At 52.6% G+C, this 15,433-nt stretch overlaps 1 protein-coding gene across 6 annotated transcripts in view; it reads right to left on the bottom strand.

Moving 5' to 3' along the window:
• Positions 1-15,433, bottom strand: part of GPHN (gephyrin) — a 907,672-nt gene that overhangs the window by 12,395 nt on the left and 879,844 nt on the right. For all 6 annotated transcript variants that reach the window (XM_030213888.1, XM_030213889.1, XM_030213891.1 and 3 more), the window contains one exon: positions 14,266-14,330. In XM_030213888.1, coding sequence (XP_030069748.1) covers positions 14,266-14,330 — 65 coding nt within the window. The remainder of the gene's footprint in view (positions 1-14,265; positions 14,331-15,433) is intronic.

Raw genomic sequence — 15,433 nt, 5'->3', positions numbered from 1 at the left:
TCGCTGGTGATTAAGGGTACCAGAACACCCAGTCTCTGACCTCACTATTACTACTACAACAATTTATCATTTGTATAGCGCTAGACATTCGCAGAGTTGTACACTAAACATGCTTGAAAGAGTTTAAATCTAGTTAAGACAAATAGGTCAAATAAGGGATTAAGGAATTTCTTATGGTGGGAATGATAAAACAGACATGGGAACCGAACAGGTGACTAATGGGTTAAGAGTTACAAGCAGCCTTAAAAGGTGGGCTTTTAGCCTAGATTTGAATAAAGTCACGGAGCTCGCCGTAGTGGAGCACAGCTGAACACTGAATGAGGATGTTAACGCAAGAAACTGAGAGGCATAAGAGTCAGAGGGGTCATTAGCATGAATGTTAAAAATCCACAAGAATGAGGGAAGGAAATGACGTTTGAGAAAGGAGGAAAGCCAGGAGTCAAAGTCAGTGAGAAAGGAAAAAGGGACTTTACGGTCAACAAATGACTGCTACTTGTAGAGTAGTGAATAGATGGATGGAGTGGACTTTGAAGGAGAAAGCAGTGACTGAGGTAGAAGAAGAGATTGAAATCTACAAGAAGGTGAGTGTAGCAGCCCAAGGGCAAAGGAGTGGGACAGGTGGGCTTTATCCAATTACGAGGGAGATGTATGGATGTCCAAATCTTTATTGAGGAACAATCAAATGACTCATCCGTGGCCAACTGGGCAAGGTGTATGGGAGAAAAGGTAACCTCCATGACACAGGGGAGCAGCTGAAGCAGAGACTTCAGGGCAAAGCCAAGTCTCAGTTAGGGCAAGCAGATGGAGAGTATGAGAGATAAAGAGGTCATGGATGTAGGCAAGCTTGTTGGAGACAGAGCGGGAATTCCACAGGGCACATGAGAAAGGTGGAGAGGAGAGAAACATAAATTAGATTGGAGACATTGCGGTGTGATCTGCCCGAGTAGGGTGAGAGCTGATTTGGAGGACCAGGATTTGGATTGATATCCCCAGCTGAGAGCAGGATGAGAGCAAGAAAATAAAAGGCATTCCAACAGTGACTATGAGATTCACTCAGATAGAATGGAGCTGGCTGATAGGAAGAAAATGTTGAAGCTTGAGAGCTCAGAAGAAGGGAGAAGACAAGAGAGATGGTGAGGTGATGAAAGCAGAAGGTGGGCAATGTGGTCTTGAGGTATGCAGTGGTTTCAGATGGAGAAAGAGATTGGGAAAAGTCATTATCAAGAGAAAAAAGTGCACTGGAGTCACTGGAAATAGGAGAAAGGAAAATAAAAACCTGTAGAGATAAAATGTTTTGAATGCTGTTTGGCACTGGGCACCTGGAGCAGAGGCTCTGAGTGAATTGGGGTGGACCTGAGATTCACCCCAGAGAATGCTGGGAGGAATATGCAGATAGAATGCAAGACCTCCATAGCACCTGTAGACCTCACCTGGTCTACAGGTTATGCCTTTTCTCCCCCCTCTCCACCCCTGGTCCAATCTCTCTTCCCCCTCACCTCTCTCATTCCCCTGCCTTTGGCCAGCCCCTGGCTCTTCCCTCTGCCACATCCTGCCCACAGGAAGTTGCAACAGAGGAGACAGGGGAATGACAGAGGTGAAGGAGCAGTGCCAGACCCATGGGGGTGTGGAGGGAAGAAAGACTGGACTGGTGGGGGGTGCTGAAACCATGGTGGGGGGAGGGAGTAGGCGCCAGTAGTGGTACAATAGGTGAGGAGGGGGGAGGCACCACCAAAGCAAGTTGGCTCAGGGCACCACTATTCCTTGAGCAGGCCCTTTTCTTTCTTCCTTTCTTTATATAATCTTATATACCACAATTATACAAAACCAAGTTTCAGTTCAATGTGGCTTAAAATTGGCGAGCTTTCAAGGAACTCCCTGCAATCAGGCAAAGCAGAATGCATGGGGGAGGGGTAGTAGCAGGAAGTGGCACACAGAGGGTACCTCCAGCAGCGAGCTGGGGGCAGAGCAGAGCCACTTGGGACAGGTAGTCCAGGAGCTAGTCTTTCCCAACCTGAGCCGCCGACTGAGCCGGGCCCAAGGCAGGCTGCTGCCCCACCCAGGATTGCTGCCCCCCCCCTGCTGCAACTGCGAATACCTTGGCTGGCGGGGATCTCGATGCCCTGCCAGCAGAAGAAGTCTTCCTCCAGAACTGCTCTTCACTCTGCTGCATGGTCTGCCCCTGTGGCTGTTTTTCCCCTCACATCGCGCATGCTCGGTTTCAAAACCGAGCATGTGTGGCCTGAGGGGAAAAGCGGCCACTTGGAAGGCAATACGGCAGAGTGAAGAGCAGCGCTGGCGGAACAGCACTTCTGCTGGCAGGGCCTGGGAGGGGACATCCACCAGCCAAACCAGAGGCCCTGGCCCAAAGTCCTGCTGTGTGTGCTCCTCCCCAGCCTCCAAGGGGGGCTCGGCGTTGGTGTTTTCTCTCTCCTGCTCCTGTCGGGATGTGAACACCCGGGACTCCAGCACAGGCCCCTCCCTTGGAGGCCCAGACCTGGGGAATTTTGCCCCCCCCCCCCCCGCCCCATCCTCTCGGTGTCCCTGTTCCCAGCTGGGACAGATAGATCATTAGCTAGAAGCAAGAGGGTGTGGCTGGAAGCACACACTGCAGCAGGCAGTATTTGAAGGAGCTACCGACAGAACAGAGCAAAAGGAGAGGAACACATAGGTTGAAACTCCTTGGGGCAGTGAATAGGACCCAAAAGAAAGGCGTTCCACAGGCTGAAATTCCTTGGGTAGTGAATAGACCCTAAAGCAATATGTCAACCAGAAAGGTAAAGGGAGGCTGGGAGAGGGGAGAGGAAAGCCTTGGGGAAGTTTAAAGGATTATTACAGCCTTGGAAGTGGGTGTTGGGAAAGGAAAGCCTTTAGGAAAGGTTAAAGGATTATTGCAGCCTTGGGAGTGGGGGCTAGGACAGGAAAACTTTTGGAAAAGTGTAAAGAATTATTGCAGCCTGGTAAGAGAGTCTAGAAGGTTTAGTCTGTGGAAGAAAAGCTGTAGTTTGGGGAACAGAGATCCTAGTAAAAAGGGCTGGGCAGAAGCATAACCTAGGCATAGATTATGTGCAGCTAAATTTATTCACATGGTGAAGGATTACAGCAGTTCTAAGAATTAAGAGAATTATATGCTGGATAAGTACATAAGTACATAAGTAGTGCCATACTGGGAAAGACCAAAGGTCCATCTAGCCCAGCATCCTGTCACCGACAGTGGCCAATCCAGGTCAAGGGCACCTGGCACGCTCCCCAAACGTAAAAACATTCCAGACAAGTTATACCTAAAAATGAGGAATTTTTCCAGTCCATTTAATAGCGGTCTATGGACTTGTCCTTTAGGAATCTATCTAACCCCTTTTTAAACTCCGTCAAGCTAACCGCCCGTACCACGTTCTCCGGCAATGATTCCAGAGTCTAATTACACGTTGGGTGAAGAAAAATTTTCTCCGATTCGTTTTAAATTTACCACACTGTAGCTTCAACTCATGCCCTCTAGTCCTAGTATTTTTGGATAGCGTGAACAGTCGCTTCACATCCACCCGATCCATTCCACTCATTATTTTATACACTTCTATCATATCTACCCTCAGCCGTCTCTTCTCCAAGCTGAAAAGCCCTAGCCTTCTCAGCCTCTCTTCATAGGAAAGTCGTCCCATCCCCACTATCATTTTCGTCGCCCTTCGCTGTACCTTTTCCACTTCTACTATATCTTTTTGAGATACGGAGACCAGTACTGAACACAATACTCCAGGTGCGGTCGCACCATGGAGCGATACAACGGCATTATAACATCCGCACACCTGGACTCCATACCCTTCCTAATAACACCCAACATTCTATTCGCTTTCCTAGCCGCAGCAGCACACTGAGCAGAAGGTTTCAGCGTATCATCGACGACGACACCCAGATCCCTTTCTTGATCCGTAACTCCTAACGCGGAACCTTGCAAGACGTAGCTATAATTCGGGTTCCTCTTACCCACATGCATCACTTTGCACTTGTCAACATTGAACTTCATCTGCCACTTGCACGCCCATTCTCCCAGTCTCGCAAGGTCCTCCTGTAATCGTTCACATTCCTCCTGCGACTTGACGACCCTGAATAATTTTGTGTCATCGGCGAATTTAATTACCTCACTAGTTATTCCCATCTCTAGGTCATTTATAAATACATTAAAAAGCAACGGACCCAGCACAGACCCCTGCGGGACCCCACAGAGAGGGGGAAAGGAGAAACCTCCTTGTGCAGTGCTTTGCAACCCAAGAGAAGCAGAGCTGGTGGGCTGAACTGGTGGGAAAAAGGTTTGAGAACCTAGATGTGACACATGTTCAGTGGTGTGCTGGAGCCGGCTCACAAGATCCGGTTGTTAAATTTTGGCCGGACCTGCGAGCCGGTTGTTGGAAAGGGCGAGCCGGCTCTCCCTCCCTCCGCCCTCCGGATCCGGTCCCTCACAGATTCTACCTTGACTATCGAATTCTTCGGGGCAGGCAGTGTTGCCTGCCCGCTGCTATCGCTGACTTTCCTCCGCCGCCTGTTTGCGCTTTAAAAATGGCCGAGACTTCCAGAGGCGGCCTCGCGAGACTTCTGTAAGTCTCGGCGGCCATTTTGAAGCGCGATCGGGCGGCTGAGGAAAGTCAGCGATGGCAGCGGGCAGGCAACACTGCCTGCCCTGAAGAATTTGATGGCCAAGGTAGGGTCGGTGAGGGACCGGATCGGGAGGGAGGGAGGGAGGAAGCAGGAAAATTTGTGAAACAAGTTGGGAGGGGGTGGCAGGGGAGAGAAGGGAGCTGCTGGACATGGGTGGATGGAAGGCAACGGAGAGAAGGGTCACTGCTGGGCATGGGTGGATGGAGGACAGGGGAAAGGAGGGTCACTGCTAGGCATGGGTGGATGGAGGGCAGGGGAGAGGAGGGTCACTGCTGGGCATGGGTGGATGGAGGACAGGGGAAAGGAGGGTCACTGCTGGGCATGGGTGGATGGAGGACAGGGGAGAGGAGGATCACTGCTGGGCATGGGTGGATGAAGGGAGGGCAGGGGAGAGGAGGGTCACTGCTGGGCATGGGTGGATGGAGGACAGGGGAGAGGAGGGTCACTGCTGGGTATGTGTGGATGGAGGGCAGGGGAGAGGAGGGTCGCTGCTGGACATGTGTGGATGGAGGGCAGGGGAGAGGAGGGTCGCTGCTGGACATGTGTGGATGGAGGGCAGGGGAGAGAAGGGTCGCTGGCCATGGGTGGATGGAGGGCAGGGGAGAGAAGGGTCGCTGGCCATGGGTGGATGGAGGGCAGGGGAGAGAAGGGTCGCTGGGTATGGGTGCATGCTGGGCAGGGGAGAGGAGGGTCACTGCTGGCCATGGGTGGATGGAGGGCAGGGGGAGAGGAGGGGAGAGAGAATAAATGCTGGACATGGATGGAGGGGAGGGAAGAGTGAGGAAGGAGATAAGATAAGGGAAAAGGAAGAGAGGAGAAAAACTGCACATGGATGAAGAAAATAGGCAGAAGCTGAGGACCAGAAATGAAGAAGAAGAAAGGAGGAAAGGAAAGAAATAAATGGAAAGGAAGCCCTGGAAACGGAGTTAAGAGGACAGATAGCAGCAGAATCGGATACTGGGCCAGCATGATCAGAAAAACAGTCACCAGACAACAAAGGTAGAAAAAAATCATTTTATTTTCATTATAGTGTTTGGAATATGTTCCCTTTGAGAATCAGGTGCTCAACATTAAAAGTTTATATTTATTTACTTATTTATGGCATTTTATCCCACATTAAACATGAATTAGATTGGAACCTGGGATCATTTAATTTTTTTTTCCTGGAGAGAGTAAAGCATTGCCCCCCCCCCCCCCCCCACCCACTGGCTATAGCCAGCTCTGCAATTTTGGGGGGCGCAGAGGTGGATGGGGGGGGGGGGGGGCGCAGAGGTGGACAGGGGGGGTGGGGGCGCAGAGGTGGACCGGGGAGAGAGCCTGTTGTTAAAAATTTACCAGCACACCACTGCACATGTTGTATGTAGAGAATGGGGAAGGGAGAAACCTCCTTGTGCAGTGCTTTGCAACCCAAGAGAAGCAGAGCTGGTGGGCTGAACTGGTGGGAAAAAGGTTTGAGAACCTAGATGTGACACATGTTGTATGTAGAGAATGGGGAAGGGCAAAACCTCCTTGTGCAGCCTTGTGCAAACAAGAGAGACAGCAGGGGCAGGTTAAGCCAGGAAGAAGGGGAGTACCTAAAAGCAACTAGTGCTGTGGCAGTGGAACCATAGAGGGGCATTGTCAGGAAAGAATCCTCACTGGTAGTTTGTAAAGAAGGACCCAAAGCGCACACAGGCAGAAGGTATGCAAGATCCAGAACAGCAGAAAAGAAAGGAGAAGTATTATCTTGTTACTGGTGTTTTTGTGTATTATAGAAGCCCTATGAGAAAATGCCAAGAATAAAGGCTTGTATTTTCTGTTTGTTTTGAGAAATACTGGGAAATGTTGAGCTGGTTCTGGGGGGAAGTAGAAATAGCAGGGAAGGCTTCAGAGCTCCCTCTCAGTACCAGCCATACCTATGTGAGACTCCTTCACGGACCGTTCACTCACCTTAACCAGTTGCCAGGACCAGGACTTGCACCCTAGGGTGCCCCTAATGAAGACAGTGCTTAACATGGTTTAGTAAAAGGGCCCCTTTGTTTTATATGAGATATCCTATATATTAATTTGCACCCTCAACGTTCTACGTCTGGATGCCTGGGTTCGTAACACACTTCCCATTGGTCCACCCTGGCGATGACGTCAGAGGGCGGATCAGAGAAAGGGAAGGGAAGCCAGCACCAGCCAGCCACAGAACGTTGGAGGTGAGTAGAGAATCGCTCCCCCCCCGTCCTCCCTCCGAGTTCCAGGCCCCCCTCTCCTCCTCCCTCCCTCCTCTGAGTTCCAGCCCCCTCCCCTACGAGTTCCATGCTCCCCTCCCTCCCTCCCCTCCGAGTTACAGGCCCCCCTTCCCCTTCGAGTTGCAGGACGCCCCCTTCCCCTTCGAGTTCCAGCCCCCTCTCCCTCCCTCCCTCCCCTCAGAGTTCCATGCCCCCCCCGCCTCCCTCCCTCTCTCTCTCTCTCCTCCGAGTGCAAGCACGACCTGTCCTCCTGCAGCCCCTCACCTTCCTGCGTGCCAGCTGTAATTTAAAAATTCTTACTTCGGGGTCCAGCGTCAGCAGTGAAGGTGAGCGGCGCTTCAGACTGCCTTCCCATCTGTCTCAACTCTGCCGTCTGGTCCTGCCCTTCCGGAAACAGGAAATGAGGGCGGGACTAGAGGCAGAGCTGAGACAGATGGAAGGCAGTCTGAAGCGCCGCTCACCTTCACTGCTGACGCTGGACCCCGAGGTAAGAATTTTAAAATTACATCCGGCACTTAGGAAGGCGAGGGGCTGCCAGAGGACAGGTTGTGCTTGCACTCGGAGGGGAGAGAGAGAGAGGCAGGGAGGCGCGGGGGGTCTGGAACTCGGAGAGGGGGGGCGTGGAACTGGGAGGGGGGTCCTGGAACTCGAAGGGGAGGGGGGGGCAGGGGGTCCTGGAACTCGAAGGGGAGGGATGCCTGGAACTCGGAGGAGAGGGAGGGAGGGAGGGAGGGAGGGAGGGGGACTGGAACTCAGAGAGAGAGGGAGGGAGGGGGGGCGTGGAACCTTGCTAGTGCCCGTTTCATTTCTGTCGGAAACGGGCCTCTTTTACTAGTTTTATAAAATGCAAGACTACTACTACAAATCATTTCTATTGCGCTACCAGTCGTATGCAGCGCTTCACAATTGAACATGAAGAAAAGACAGTCCCTGCTCAAAAGAGCTTACAATCTAATCGGGACAGACAGACAGGACAAATAGAACTGCATGGTTAATAAGTGAAGCACTTTAAAAACAGTTGAAATTCTCTCACTAAGGCCATCAGAAAACTTTGGCAGTGCATGTTGTTAGCATTCCATGTGAAGGACTTAATAGAATTACATACCCACACAGGTGAATAGAGAAGCAGTATAGCGAATGCTACATACCTGTAGAAGGTATTCTCCGAGGACAGCAGGCTGATTGTTCTCACTGATGGGTGACGTCCACGGCAGCCCCTCCAATCGGAAACTTCACTAACAAAAGCCTTTGCTAGTCCTCGCGCATGCGCGGCCGTCTTCCCGCCCGAACCGGCTCGTGTTCGTCAGTCCCGTATGTAGCAAGACAAAGACAAGGGAAGACACAACTCCAAAGGGGAGGCGGGCGGGTTTGTGAGAACAATCAGCCTGCTGTCCTCGGAGAATACCTTCTACAGGTATGTAGCATTCGCTTTCTCCGAGGACAAGCAGGCTGCTTGTTCTCACTGATGGGGTATCCCTAGCCCCCAGGCTCACTCAACACAACAACCATGGTCAATTGGGCCTCGCAACGGCGAGGACATAACTGAGATTGACCTAAAAAATTTACCAACTAACTGAGAGTGCAGCCTGGAACAGAACAAACAGGGCCCTCGGGGGGTGGAGTTGGATCCTAAAGCCCAAACAGGTTCTGAAGAACTGACTGCCCGAACCGACTGTCGCGTCGGGTATCCTGCTGCAGGCAGTAATGAGATGTGAATGTGTGGACAGATGACCACGTCGCAGCTTTGCAAATTTCTTCAATAGAGGCTGACTTCAAGTGGGCTACCGACGCTGCCATGGCTCTAACATTATGAGCCGTGACATGACCCTCAAGAGCCAGCCCAGCCTGGGCGTAAGTGAAGGAAATGCAATCTGCTAGCCAATTGGATATGGTGCGTTTCCCCACAGCCACTCCCCTCCTATTGGGATCAAAAGAAACAAACAATTGGGCGGACTGTCTGTTGGGCTGTGTCCGCTCCAGATAGAAGGCCAATGCTCTCTTGCAGTCCAATGTGTGCAGCTGACGTTCAGCAGGGCAGGAATGAGGACGGGGAAAGAATGTTGGCAAGACAATTGACTGGTTCAGATGGAACTCCGACACAACCTTCGGCAAGGACTTAGGGTGAGTGCGGAGGACTACTCTGTTATGATGAAATTTGGTGTAAGGGGCCTGGGCTACCAGGGCCTGAATCTCACTGACTCTACGAGCTGAAGTAACTGCCACCAAGAAAATGACCTTCCAGGTCAAGTACTTCAGATGGCAGGAATTCAGTGGCTCAAAAGGAGGTTTCATCAGCTGGGTGAGAACGACATTGAGATCCCATGACACTGTAGGAGGCTTGACAGGGGGCTTTGACAAAAGCAAACCTCTCATGAAGCGAACAACTAAAGGCTGTCCTGAGATCGGCTTACCTTCCACACGGTAATGGTATGCACTGATTGCACTAAGGTGAACCCTTACGGAGTTGGTCTTGAGACCAGACTCAGACAAGTGCAGAAGGTATTCAAGCAGGGTCTGTGTAGGACAAGAGCGAGGATCTAGGGCCTTGCTTTCACACCAGACGGCAAACCTCCTCCACAGAAAGAAGTAACTCCTCTTGGTGGAATCTTTCCTGGAAGCAAGCAAGATACGGGAGACACCCTCTGACAGACCCAAAGAGGCAAAGTCTACGCTCTCAACATCCAGGCCGTCAGAGCCAGGGACCGGAGGTTGGGATGCAGAAGCGCCCCTTCGTCCTGCGTGATGAGGGTCGGAAAACACTCCAATCTCCACGGTTCTTCGGAGGACAACTCCAGAAGAAGAGGGAATCAGATCTGACGCGGCCAAAAAGGAGCAATCAGAATCATGGTGCCTCGGTCTTGCTTGAGTTTCAACAAAGTCTTCCCCACCAGAGGTATGGGAGGATAAGCATACAGCAGACCCTCCCCCCAGTCTAGGAGGAAGGCATCCGACGCCAGTCTGCCGTGGGCCTGAAGCCTGGAACAGAACTGAGGGACTTTGTGGTTGGCTCGAGATGCGAAGAGATCTACCAAGGGGTGCCCCACACCTGGAAGATCTGTCGCACTACACGGGAATTGAGCGACCACTCGTGAGGTTGCATAATCCTGCTCAACCTGTCGGCCAGACTGTTGTTTACGCCTGCCAGATATGTGGCTTGGAGCACCATGCCGTGACGGCGAGCCCAGAGCCACATGCTGACGGCTTCCTGACACAGGGGGCGAGATCCGGTGCCCCCCTGCTTGTTGACGTAGTACATGGCAAACTGGTTGTCTGTCTGAATTTGGATAATTTGGTGGGACAGCCGATCTCTGAAAGCCTTCAGAGCGTTCCAGATCGCTCGTAACTCCAGAAGATTGATCTGCAGATCGCGTTCCTGGAGGGACCAGCTTCTTTGGGTGTGAAGCCCCTCGACATGAGCTCCCCACCCCAGGAGAGACGCATCCGTGGTCAGCACTTTTTGTGGCTGAGGAATTTGGAAGGGACGTCCCAGAGTCAGATTGGACCAAATCGTCCACCAATACAGGGATTCGAGAAAACTCGTGGACAGGTGGTTACGTCTTCTAGATCCCCAGCAGCCTGAAACCACTGGGAAGCTAGGGTCCATTGAGCAGATCTCATGTGAAGGCGGGCCAATGGGAGTCACATGAACTGTGGAGGCCATGTGGCCTAGCAATCTCAACATCTGCCGAGCTGTGATCTGCTGGGACGCTCGCACCCGCGAGACGAGGGACAACAAGTTGTTGGCTCTCGTCTCTGGGAGATAGGCGCGAGCCGTCCGAGAATCCAGCAGAGCTCCTATGAATTCGAGTCTCTGCACTGGGAGAAGATGGGACTTTGGATAATTTATCACAAACCCCAGTAGCTCCAGGAGGCGAATAGTCATCTGCATGGACTGCAGGGCTCCTGCCTCGGATGTGTTCTTCACCAGCCAATCGTCGAGATATGGGAACACGTGCACCCCCAGCCTGCGAAGTGCCGCTGCTACTACAGCCAAGCACTTTGTGAACACCCTGGGCGCAGAGGCGAGCCCAAAGGGTAGCCCACAGTACTGGAAGTGACGTGTGCCCAGCTGAAATCGCAGATACTGTCTGTGAGCTGGCAGTATCGGGATGTGTGTGTAGGCATCCTTCAAGTCCAGAGAGCATAGCCAATCGTTTTCCTGAATCATGGGAAGAAGGGTGCCCAGGGAAAGCATCCTGAACTTTTCTTTGACCAGATATTTGTTCAGGGCCCTTAGGTCTAGGATGGGATGCATCCCCCCTGTTTTCTTTTCCACAAGGAAGTACCTGGAATAGAATCCCAGCCCTTCTTGCCCGGATGGCACAGGCTCGACTGCATTGGCGCTGAGAAGGGCGGAGAGTTCCTCTGCAAGTACCTGCTTGTGCTGGAAGCTGTAAGACTGAGCTCCCGGTGGACAATTTGGAGGTTTTGAGGCCAAATTGAGGGTGTATCCTTGCCGGACTATTTGGAGAACCCACTGATCGGAGGTTATGAGAGGCCACCTTTGGTGAAAAGCTTTCAACCTCCCTCTGACTGGCAGGTCGCCCGGCACTGACACTTGGATGTCGGTATGCTCTGCTGGAGCCAGTCAAAAGCTCGTCCCTTGCTTTTGCTGGGGAGCCGAGGGGCCTTGCTGAGGCGCACGCTGCTGACGAGAGCGAGCGCGCTGGGGCTTAGCCTGGGCCGCAGGCTGTCGAGAAGGAGGATTGTACCTACGCTTGCCAGAAGAGTAGGGAACAGTCTTCCTTCCCCAAAAAAATCTTCTACCTGTAGAGGTAGAGGCTGAAGGCTGCCGGCGGGAGAACTTGTCGAATGCGGTGTCCCGCTGGTGGAGCTGCTCTACCACCTGTTCGACTTTCTCTCCAAAATATTATCCGCACGGCAAGGCGATGTCCGCAATCCGCTGCTGGATTCTATTCTCCAGGTCGGAGGCACGCAGCCATGAGAGCCTGCGCATCACCACACCTTGAGCAGCGGCCCTGGACGCAACATCAAAGGTGTCATACACCCCTCTGGCCAGGAATTTTCTGCACGCCTTCAGCTGCCTGACCACCTCCTGAAAAGGCTTGGCTTGCTCAGGGGGGAGCGCATCAACCAAGCCCGCCAACTGCCGCACATTGTTCCGCATGTGTATGCTCGTGTAGAGCTGGTAGGACTGAATTTTGGCCACGAGCATAGAGGAATGGTAGGCCTTCCTCCCAAAGGAGTCTAAGGTTCTAGAGTCTTTGCCCGGGGGCGCCGAAGCATGCTCTCTAGAACTCTTAGCCTTCTTTAGGGCCAGATCCACAACTCCAGAGTCATGAGGCAACTGAGTGCGCATCAGCTCTGGGTCCCATGGATCCGGTACTGGGACTCGATCTTCTTGGGAATGTGGGGATTAGTTAGAGGCTTGGTCCCAGTTCGCAGCAATGTCTTTTTTAGGACATGGTGCATGGGTACAGTGGACGCTTCCTTAGGTGGAGAAGGATAGTCCAGGAGCTCAAACATTTCAGCCCTGGGCTCGTCCTCCACAACCACCGGGAAGGGGATGGCCGTAGACATCTCCCGGACAAAGGAAGCAAAAGACAGACTCTCGGGAGGAGAAAGCTGTCTCTCAGGAGAGGGAGTGGGATCGGAAGGAAGACTTCAGACTCCTCGTCAGAGAATATCTGGGGTCTTCTTCCTCTTCCCACGAGGCCTCACCCTCGGTGTCAGACACAAGTTCACGGACCTGTGTCTGCAACCTCGCCCGACTCGACTATGTGGAGCCACGTCCACGATGGGGGCGTCGAGAGGTAGACTCCCTCGCCCGCATCGGCGAAGCTCCCTCTGCCGACGTAGTCGGGGAGCCTTCCTGGGAGGCGGCGGCACCGACGCCGGAGACCTCACCTCGGGCGATGGGCCAGCCGGCGCCACGCTCGACGGTACCGGTGGCGCAAGCACCGCCGGTACCGGAGGGTTAGGGCGCAACAGCTCTCCCAGAATCTCTGGGAGAACGGCCCGGAGGCTCTCGTTCAGAGCGGCTGCAGAGAAAGGCATGGAGGTCGATGCAGGCGTCGACGTCAGAACCTGTTCCGGGCGTGGAGGCTGTTCCGGGCTGTCCAGAGTGGAGCGCATCGACACCTCCTGAACAGAGGGTGAGCGGTCCTCTCGGTGCCGATGCCTGCTGGGTGCCGACTCCCTCGGCGACCCAGAGCTCTCGGTGCCGACACAGGAAGGGGACCGATGACGATGCTTCTTCGACTTCTTGGAACGAAGCATGTCACCGGAGCTTCCCGGCACCGACGAGGAGGACGTAGAATCCAGCCATCGCTTCCTCAGGGCCGAGGCCGAAGGAGGTCGGTCTCGGGGGGGCTGTACCGCAGGAGCCCTCAGGGTAGGGGGAGACCCACCCGAAGGCTCACCGCCACCAGCAGGGGAATGGACAGCCCTCACCTGCACTCCAGACGAAGCACCACCGTCCAACGACATCAGCCGACGAGGTCCCGGTACCACCGACGTCGATGCAGCTGTCCGATGTCTCAGCGTCGATGCAGAGGGCCGATGCCTCGATGCACTGGCGGCCGAGGATGAAGCTCTGGACGCTGAAGACGTCGATGCACTCGATACCCCCGGTGCCGATGCCGACGAAGAGCCCGAGAACAAAACGTTCCACTGGGCCAATCTCGCTACCTGAGTCCGCTTTTGCAAAAGGGAACACAGACTACAGGCCTGCGGGCGGTGCCCAGCCCCCAAGCACTGAAGACACGACGCGTGCCTGTCAGTGAGCGAGATGACCCGGGCGCACTGGGTGCACTTCTTGAAGCGCTGGGAGACTTCGATGTCATGGGCGGAAAAATCACGCCGGCGAGATCAAAAGTCGAAATGGCGGAAAAGGCACCAAAAAAACAAGGGGAAGAAAACTTCGACCCGAGGCCTAAAAGCGGCCTACCCCGACGACGAAAGAAAACTTACCGGGCTAAAAAGCTGAAAATAGTGGAGGAAAAAAAGACCACAGAGTCTTTTTCCACACAGAATGGGGGGTTTTTTTTTTTTTGAACAACACGACGAACGCGCGAGGTCGACTTTGCGGGGCCCGACACGGCGAAAACACAACCGTACCGAGCGCGGACAAAAGAAGACTGACGAACACGAGCCGGTTCGGGCGGGAAGACGGCCGCGCATGCGCAGTGCGCATGGACTAGCAAAGGCTTTTGCTAGTGAAGTTTCCGATTGGAGGGGCTGCCGTGGACGTCACCCATCAGTGAGAACAAGCAGCCTGCTTGTCCTCGGAGAAAATATATTGCTCCAAAGGTATTTGAAATGAGATAATGGTCTAAACCTGACTGGTTAGTTTCACTGTTAAATATTCTAATTTAAATCCAACACAGCCTCCTCTCAAAGTTTTTTCCCCTCCTAAAGTAACACAAGTCTGAACCCTTACCTGGAAGTGCAAAGATAATTTTTCTTACACCATCAATATCCAGTGTTGCAAACGTTGTTGGCAAGCTAGAAGCATAAGAAGGACATTTAAATATCACAGAAAGGGCAAGCGTAGCTTTAATGTTAAGTACAATTTTTAGCGAGCACATAAACAATAGCATCACAAAATAATCCTTCCTCTTAATAAACCAGCCTGTCATTTTCCTTCATGGGCTACAGGAAAAAGAGAATGCAAGTGGTCATGTTAAAATGGTCTCTTCTAACTAGCATAACTTCCTGACATAATATCTAGATCCCTTTTCTTCCCTTCCTTCTCTTTCCTATATGCAAGTTGTAGTTATTTTCAGCAGTGACTGTTCCATGATATTTTGTAAACTGCTTTGATTCCTGTTTTGAAAGGTAGTATACCAAGCTTTTAATAAACATAGACATAAACATGATATACACATATATCATAACTCTCTGCCTCTGTTCTGCTCAAACTATGCCCCGGAACACCTACAGGCAACACCCATATAAGTATGTGCCTTCCTGTTTACCTATTCTGCACGTTATTATTGTTACATGTCATTGAATTGATGTCGACTCATGATGACCCTATAGATAGTGTCAGTCTTGTGAGTTCTTGTACCAAGTAGAGCGTTGTTGAGCCCGGTACTTGGACCAGGTTCTGCTTGGCGGCCGGACAATCCTGGGTTTCACCTGCGCTGACCGCCGTTTCCCAGAGGTTGAGCCCCTAGGTGCGGGCGGCCTGCAGGACTTACAAGACGAAGCTGGAAGTGGGGTGGTGAACGTATCAGCCATGCAGGCAGCAGGCAAGAGAGTGACCCTGGTACAGGCAAAGTCAATAGGTAGGCAGGGGAGTAATCCAGGAACAGGCAATGTCAACAGGCAAGCAGCAGGCAGGGGAGTAATCCAGGTACAGGCAATGTCAATAGGCAAACAACAGGCAAGAGAGTAATCCAGGCACAGGTAAAGTCAATAGGCAGGCAGCAGGCAAGAAAGTGATCCAGGTACAGGCAACGTCAGCAACGAGGGACAAGTAGATAAGAAGCAAACTACTGAGCAAGTAACACCTACCAAAGGAGAAGCCGAAGCATGGAGTCCAGGAAGAGCTCAGCTGATAAAGTGCTGGCGTCTGACATCAGCAGGAACCAGCAGGGAGAAGG

The sequence above is a fragment of the Microcaecilia unicolor genome, chromosome 9, assembly GCF_901765095.1.
Source record: "Microcaecilia unicolor chromosome 9, aMicUni1.1, whole genome shotgun sequence".
Taxonomy (NCBI): Eukaryota; Metazoa; Chordata; class Amphibia; order Gymnophiona; family Siphonopidae; genus Microcaecilia; species Microcaecilia unicolor.
Note: the sequence above shows the minus strand (reverse complement) of the source record. Positions and strands in the feature narration are given on the sequence as shown.